This window comes from Solanum tuberosum, unplaced genomic scaffold (assembly GCF_000226075.1).
Source record: "Solanum tuberosum cultivar DM 1-3 516 R44 unplaced genomic scaffold, SolTub_3.0 scf00129, whole genome shotgun sequence".
Taxonomy (NCBI): domain Eukaryota; kingdom Viridiplantae; phylum Streptophyta; class Magnoliopsida; order Solanales; family Solanaceae; genus Solanum; species Solanum tuberosum.
In genome coordinates, this window is record NW_006239057.1 from 994541 (window position 1) to 1003590 (window position 9050).

Here is a 9050-nt window from a genome sequence, read left to right on the forward strand (position 1 = left end):
AAAAAAAAAAAGGGGGGGGGGGGGGGGGGGGGGGGGGATATACCTGCCAAGTCTTGATCCTAACTCCATTTTCGCTACCAATAAATTTGGCTCCATTTACAGTAACATGAGACACATGAGCTTCTGAATTTTTAGATCCTAAGCTTCCAATACTAATCCATGAAAAAAAAATAAAAAAAATGAGGGTTAATATACACAAAAAGATTATAGGTACCAAAATCATATTTCATCAATAATTATTTCATGTTTTATTAGATTATAAAGCACTGTTAATTAGTTAATTTAATATGAAAAAGCGAATAGTATTTTAATAAGTTAGTAGCATTTTCAATCCCTCAATTATTAGTTCTTCTAATTTTAGTCCATATGATATCTGATAAACACTTAATCTTCGATTATTTGAAATGTACACTTTGAGCGATCCCTTTTCTTGTGAATAATCAAATTCACAAAATTATTAATCATTTCGTCTTTTGATTAACTATATGTGTTATGTTAAAGCATGTATTGTTACGTTGCTCCAAACTTGAGGATATTTTACTGCTAAAAAGAAAGTTCAAATATAGCACATCTAAGCACACATCTCAATTATTGAAAGTTAAATGAGTTAAGTCATAAATAATAAAGACAAAAACAAAAATTTGGCAATAAATTAATTAAGGGATTTAAAGTAATTATTATACTATAGTACCTTTTAAGAAATAAAGAAAATGGAAATAAATGAAATTTTAAATACCTTATACCATGACCTGGACCACAAGTAATATTTGTGGCATGCACCTTTTGGGATCCACTAACAATTGAAATACAATCATCACCTATCCAACAAATTAAAAATTAATTAATTAGTTCATAAAATAAAAATACTCCTTTTTTTCTAATTAAATTGGATAAATAAAAATTAAATAAATAAACCTGTTCCAATAGTAGTATCAGATATTTGAATATTTTGACTATTTGTTACATGGACTCCATCAGTATTTGGGCTCTTCTTTGAAGCAGTGATCATCAAATTTGAAGCTACAACATTAGTGCATGACTCAAATTCTATATGAATTTGTTGTGCATCTTTACTCTTTAGATTCTTCACTTCCAAATTATTGCAATTGTTGAAGGTTAAGGCCTGAAAATTAAACAATATTAGTTTTAATATGTAACTAGAAAGTTAATAATCATTCATCCATTCTAAATCAAACGTCTCGAGAGTCAGAGGCGGCAGAGATAGAGTTTCAGTATTATAGATTTGGCAGAATCTAATAGCTTTGATCAAAACTGTTAGAAAAATAAGAAAATATAATCAAAGAAGGTAGGCTTTGAGGTGTGAACAAATCGATTTAATGTAAAGATACGACACTTGGGCCTAACTCAACCCCAAAAGCTAGCTCATGAGGAGAGGATTGCCCAAATCCATATAAGGAGATCACCCGTTCATTCTCCACCAATGTGAGACTTTTACGCACTCTAACACCCCCCTTCACTCCCAGGCCCAACTGGTGCGTGGATCGGGAGCCCAAACGGGGATGGACTTGGCTCTGATACCATGTAAAGATATGGCACCTGAGCCTAACTCAACCCCAAAAGCTAGTTCATGAGGGAAGGATTGCCCAAGTCCATATAAGGAGACCATCAATCCATTCCCCAACCAATGTGGGTCTTTTATCCACTCTAACATATTACGTATATAGTAATTCTCTTCGGGATACAACAAAACGCAAATTTCATTTCACCTTTGGTTGTTGGACAATCACATTATATATAGTGCAGAGTGCAGACTATGTAATCATTTTTATTTGTATTATATTAAGAGATCCATTGAAATAAACAATATATCAACATTTGAGTAAGTTGATTTATGGGAAAACGGTTTGAATATATCTAAATTTTGATTGAAATTGTTGTAACAATCCCAAATTTTAGACAGACCATAAATATTGCATCATTACAAACAGTAACTTGTCCAACTGGACACTTATATATCTTTAAAATACACTATTAAATAATGCAGGAGGATAATAGGTCTTGCCCAAATTTTGGATTGTTACAGCAATTTCGATCAAAGTTTGGATATATTTCAAACCTTTTAAATTCGCCTTCACTCGGATTCAAATCGTGAAACCGAATAAATCATTGTAGAGGACGTTTCCTCCTTTAATGAGCTTTATACCGTACATATTTAAATTAATCAGACCCAAAACAAATACTGAACACATATACATACAACATATTTCCAAAATCAAATGAATTAACGTACCGTTGGTGCATCCTTGCATGGCTGCATGAAGAAAAAAAAGGGTAACAATGATCAGGCAAGGATGCTCTAAGAATTAGTTTACATAAAATTAATATTGTTCGGATTCTCTAAAAATGTGATACATTCGTGACACATCCTTCAAATATACATTATTTTTTATTTTTGGAAGAAGTTTAAAGAATCCGAGCGACACAGCGTAAAACTTATAAGCAAGGTTATAAAATTACCAGTGATTTATTAATTTTGCAAGAATATGGCCACCATACATTTCCATTGCCATTGATAGTTCCTCCTCCTCCAACAACTAAATTTTGAACACTATCAAAAAGAATCCAATGCCTTCTATCTGTGTAGTCTGAAATTTTATCACATGCTTCTAAGGATCCAAAAATCTGCATAATAATTTGAAAAATATAAGAAGGGAAATTAAAGAAACAATGACTAATCTAAAATTATGTAGTACTAAAGCTTCTAAATTATCATTTATCACTATTATTACTACTGTTATTTCTTTTACTTCGATTTTTTTTTTTTTTTAATGTCGATATGTTCTTTCTTCATATTTTCATCATAACATTTCTTTCAAACGTATTTAGAAAAATATTTTTTCTTGAGCCATGAGTTTGGAAACAACCTCTCGATCTACCCCATAAAAGTCTTTGTAGGGATAATGTCTGCTTACACCCACTCTACTTAGATTCTCCTGAATATGTTGTACGTAGTTGTTGGTTTTCTTTACTATAGAGTGTTGTTTTCTTTTTCCTATAATTAAGTAATATACTCCCTTGATTTGAATTTATTTGTCAATACTTTGTTTACTTCGTTTTAAAAATAAATATTTCTTTCTTTCTTTCTTTTTGACAATTCTTTAGTTTGAACTATCCACGTGACATACTTAAGACCATAATTAGTATGTCTGTTCTACACATCTTTACTCTACAAATAAATAGAATTAGCTATAAACTTCGTCACTAGCTAATTCATCGCTAAGTTGCTCATACCTAACATAAATCTATGATAATTCCTCAGTACTAATTCACCAAATTAGCGACGAAATTCGTTGTTTAGCTACAAAATTTATCCATCACCTTTCAGTTTTGTAGTAGCTAAGTGTTAGTAAGATTCAAAAGTCTTCTTTGATAACTTTCTTGAATTTCATACCAAGTTAAAATCAGACAAATAAATTATTAACGGGGAGGGAAGTAATCAATATGCTAACCTGCACTGAAATAGAAGATTTGCATGGACCTGAAAACGTGATTTGTTTGAGAAGATAATTCTTGTTTTGAGGAACCACAAATTGAACAGGTGTTTTAGATGAACATGCTTCTTTCCATGCTTTCTCAAATGCCTGAAAGATAATTGAACACGATAAGAAACACTACCAAATGTAGTGGTAAATTCTTACAAGAAACTCTCGAGTATGTATTCGATCCGATAAAAGTCATTTTTTTTTTTAAATAATAATATTTTTTGGTAATTATTTTTTAGGAAAAATATTTCTTTGATATTTCAATATTGGTAGATTGAAGATATATTTAAAAAAATATATACATATAAGAACTATGCATGTGTGAGCTCGTTCATATGACTGGTCTCAAAGTTCCAATAAAAGCGATTGTCGAGAATCCCATAAAGATAAAGTTAAAGGCTGAGTACATCTTATTAGATTACATTAAATTTGTTATTTTGGTTGAAAAGTATACATATAAGAAATTAATAGTAATATTAGCAAAATTAGAGAGATTTTGATGAAATTACTTTTCTAGCACTAAACATCAAAAAAGTGTCTTATTCTTAATTATAGCAAGTACTATGCCGTTATTAAAAGTAAAAAAAATATAGTTCCATGGAAAATGACTTCCTCACTTACGAGAAAACTCATTTTCTACATTTTGATAACTAAACACGAGAAAATAATTTTCTACATTATAAAGTATAACTTATCGCCGTTCCAAATATCCCTAATATTCTCTATCATTTTCATCCCCATTAAATATATTCCAATATTTAAATACTTACCTTATTATCATATGTTTTTCCATCACCCTTAGCTCCAAAGCTACATACATCAATTACTCTAATCCCATTTTTATCAATCTTCGCAATATTATTGAAATCATGAATATTATTTTTGCTTTCAATATTTGTGCTCAAATAAGAAAGATAAGCTTGAAAATCATGAGCAAATCCTTGTTCAAAAATATTATTATAAACTTGTTTGAATAAATCATCATCAATAAAATTGCTTCTACAAGTTGAAATTGATAAAACAAAAATAATAATGAGAAGGAGAATATTATTCCTTTGGATAACCATGATATATTGTTATATGGTATGGTTTTTAAATTTGTCTATTGAAAAAGATTTTTGTGACAAAAGAGAAGTATGGATTTTATTTTATTTTTTATGATAAGAGGTATGGAAGTGATATAATAAAATGATATGGGAAGGATTTGTCTATTTATAGATTTTTTTAGGGGGTTTAAATTGATCAATATGGTTATAATGGGTATTATTTTAGTTTCGATGAGAGAGATTTAGACGAAAGAGTTTCATCGACAATTTGTCGACTTGTATTCTCCCCCGTCTCAAATTATTTGTTGTATTTTTATATACACTTCTTAAAAAATATATTATTTCAGATGATTCGAAAAAATTATTTTACCACTTTTTGTCACTTGAGATATAATCTTTCTTTGTTAAATATTTATTTTATTTATATGTTTGTAATTTTAAAAAATAATTTAAGATAATTACTTTTAGAAAATTACAATAAATAATTTATGACGGAAATAATAGATTATATTCGATGAACCAAACACTATAATTAAAGAAAATTTATATCAAGTTAAGTTTGATTCATACATAGCGCATAGGTAACCTTTCAAATTATGGTTTCTTAAGGTGCTTTACTATTGTTATAATTAATTACTTTGACATCAAATTAATTAATTTACGTTTTGAAGAAGTTTTAATTTGATAATATTAGTTCATTGCAATTCAATTGAATCAAGAAGCAATCCCTCGATATCAATTTCAAATATTAAATGTTTGATATTTTTGGCAATCAAATTATATATAAAATAAGAGTAACAGAAATTGTTTTTAATTTTTTAAAAGTAATTCTCTCTAATAATATAATACTTTATTTTTAATTTTAAAAAATACACTTAAAAAGCGTGATTAAATATTAATTGTTGCTCAAAAATATTTCTTAAATTAACTGGTCAAATACAAATTATTTCTCATCAATTTTTTTTAAAAAAAATTAGCTGATTTTAGAAGATTGATCAAGCAGGCTAGCTAAAGAGAAATAACATTCCATTTAGTCTGAGTTAAAATGTTAAGAAAAATAACAGTACAATATTCTTAATCCAATTTGTTAACAAGTTTCGTTGATTAAAAAGTTTGATAGCAAAGTTCGATCTCAGTACTTATACACACACAATTTCTATATTATCAAAAAAAGTTTTATATTATGACTCTCATCACCAAACTGTTTTTTTTTTGGAAGAAACATAATTTTATTTATCAAGATGCGGGTACAATTTTGTAATCCCTTGATTCTTCTCAAGATATTTATTCATTGATTCAAGGACCGTTTGTGGCGTATTTTTCAGACTTATAAGATGATTTGGACTTAATCTACATAATTTGAGGGCCGTTAGTGGCGAATTTCTCAAACTATGATAATTTGGACTTGATATATATTCATAATTTGAGGGTCGTTATTGACGTATTTCTCGAATTAAGATGATTTGAATTTGATCTCTTTTTGAATATTCCACGAGTTTGTGGAATATTTGAGATACTCGAGATCCTCTCATCACCAAACTCATCTTTAAAAATTAAATAAATTTTAAACACAAATATATTCATTTTCTATTGTTTTTGTCTTCCGTTCCATTGCATCATGAAGACTGATAATGCCGGAATAAATATTACCAAAGGATGTAGTACAATGAATGTGACTATCCTTTCTTAATCAGATATTTCAATTTCGAGCTGTGGGTATAAAAAATCATTAATGGTATATGTATTTTTTCGAATCAGATCCTATACGGTGCAAATCTAAATTAGTCGGACTTCACTATAAATACGGAACCACAACTGAAAACCAAAAAGAAAAGTCGTGAATAACTTGAATTTGTTTATTTGTATACAAGAAGAGCTTCCCTTGAAGTAGATTTAATTTTATTTGTTTGTTTGTGTTTTTTTGGCACTTCTTTTAAGCATTTATTTATCTTTTAAATAGGAATTACCTTTATAGCAGTTTACGTGTTTTGTTACCTTTCTAGAACTTTACATGTTTAGTTACATTTAATTGATTAATCTTCTCTAAATGGAAAAATAGTCTCTAATTTAATCTCTCCTCATATGTGTATGGTTTATTACAAGGAAGAAAAAAATGGGATGAATCTACCGACGGGCTTTCGGGTGACATAAGGCTTTATAGCTTGATTTCGGTTATTGTACTCTATACGGACTATACCTATACATTCAGAGGCGTATTCAAGATTTCGAGATGATAGGTGCACTATTACCAAAAGGTGGATCTAATTGGTTTGACATTTAGGTTTCTATCATTGATCAAACAATTATAGGTCCAAAATTAAAATGCTTAATTAATTAAAACGTCAAAAATACTATCAATAACCACTTAGAGAGGGGTGTTACCCACTTTTAGATAGAAAAATAAAATAAAATAAACCTCATTAAGAGGTGCACCCAATCATCATCACATTATATGATATTTCGAGTGTGGGTTCACACATCTATATTTAACAAAAAAAATTTAAAAAAAAACATTACTATATATGATTTATGGAGGGAAACATGGGTTCACGTGAACCCGATGACCCCCTTCTGCATACGCCTCTGACTATAGTTTCATTTGCTATGGAGACTACAATTTGTATATTTCGCTTGCAAATATACAATTATGGTAAGTATATATAAACATGGTAAACATATACATTTAGGAATTTTTTAGAACATCATTTGTATATTTCGCTTGTCAATATACAATTAGGTTAATTTATTATGATTTTTTCATAAATCATAAACAAATAGTTAAGGTAAGCATATACAAATTCTGGATTTATACAATCAGAAACCGAATTATACAAAATCTGGATTTAACAATCAAGGACTGAATTATACAATTAGAAAATCGAATAGAAAAATTTCATGAAACAATAGCCATGAATTAAAAACAATCTAAAACTATAGCTATATTACATAATATACTTTAGATGTTTGCCATTTCGCGTATTTTTTCCTAAAAAGAACATAATTAACTAATATCGTATTTGATAGTGTATTTTAACTATAAGTATGTCAAATACGACGTTTGCATATTAGTTTATAATCCTCATAATTAATATATGTATAATTAGTTACGAGAGAATTTATATACATTATTTTATATATGTGGAGTAAAAGATAGAATAGCAGATATTGTTGGGTTTTGAGTATTTTTCTCGTCGTATGTGGATAAATAAAAGATCAATTTGGACCAGCCCACTTTTGTCCATAAACCCAATACTATGGTGCATATATATGTAAGGCTTCTTTTATGTCTTATTTTCAGATTATTAACAAGACATTTATCAGCAGTCATGTAGAGAGAAAAGTGAGAGAGTGCAGATTTTCGCACAAGCCTTACCAATCAATTTCAAATCGCGATTCTCGCTTCGTTTCTTGTCCGATTGAGTTGATTTTTAGACAACTTATTTCTTTCAAATTAATCTATGATTGGGAATTGAGAAAGGTGAATTTGGAGTCTCGTAGCTCCAGATTTCTGCTCATGAACAGTAGTTGCGTGTTTCGGTGATTTTATTCCTTTTATTTCTCTAGTTTTTGGTGTTATCTTGTAGTTTTTGTTGCTTATTGTTTGACACTTCTTTGCTGGTCATTTTGGAGAATGCATTTGTAACTCTTGTTGATTTTAATGGAGCTTTGACCTTATATTTTTTACTCTTCACCCCGAAGAGGTTTTCCATGCTAATCTTGGTGTCTCGTGTATTGATTTGATTTTACCTTGCTATATTATTTGTTTGGGCCGATTTTTTAACTATACAACTTAACAACTGTATTTACACCAACATAGCAATACTTTTTTTTTCCAATTATATAGCAATACTTTTTTTTTCAAAAGTAGAATTTAAATTTAAAAAAAAAAATCCAAATCAGCCATGCTTATCCCGATTCCCATAAATTTCTCCAATAATTTATCTTCCCTAATTTATTCAAATATGCTATATATTATCTCCCATAAATAGAGGTTTCCTACCAAAACAAAACTCCCTTTCTCTGAGTTATCTTATTCATATTTTTAAATTCATAGTTGTTATAAATGGTTGTATATAATAGATACCATGAACACTTTTGAATTATGTGTTGTCACATATCCAGAAATATTGATAAAAAATGAATTTATTGGATGATATTCTGCTGTTGATTTGATATGATAAATAAGCCAAACTCTTGGTGAAATTTTGGTAAATAGGCACAAATTTATGGTAAAAATAAAGGATCATAATAATGGTGTATATAGTAAAACAAATGTTTGGAGTATACACCAACCTAAAACAATAAATTGAAAAGTATTAGATGTTAGTATATTAGTTTGGACGCTACAATAATTAACACTCAATTACTGTAAAATTGGTTTACTTTGGTTACAACTGGTACAAAACTTGGTATAAATGATGGTATATATAACAACCAAATGTCATAATGATGATGGTATATTATCTTACATATGAACATACGTATATTAAAATGACTGCAG

General features: G+C 28.8%; 1 protein-coding gene across 1 annotated transcript in view; it reads right to left on the bottom strand.

Moving 5' to 3' along the window:
- Nucleotides 1–4570, bottom strand: part of LOC102588588 (polygalacturonase-2) — a 6389-nt gene extending 1819 nt beyond the window's left edge. Inside the window, exons 1-7 of the mRNA XM_006351258.1 lie at nucleotides 4274–4570; nucleotides 3471–3602; nucleotides 2479–2643; nucleotides 2252–2272; nucleotides 916–1123; nucleotides 737–818; nucleotides 44–152 (exon numbers count right to left, since the gene is read on the bottom strand). Of these exons, the coding sequence (XP_006351320.1) occupies nucleotides 44–152; nucleotides 737–818; nucleotides 916–1123; nucleotides 2252–2272; nucleotides 2479–2643; nucleotides 3471–3602; nucleotides 4274–4570 (1014 nt within the window). The remainder of the gene's footprint in view (nucleotides 1–43; nucleotides 153–736; nucleotides 819–915; nucleotides 1124–2251; nucleotides 2273–2478; nucleotides 2644–3470; nucleotides 3603–4273) is intronic.
- Between the last annotated feature and the right edge of the window lie 4480 nt (nucleotides 4571–9050).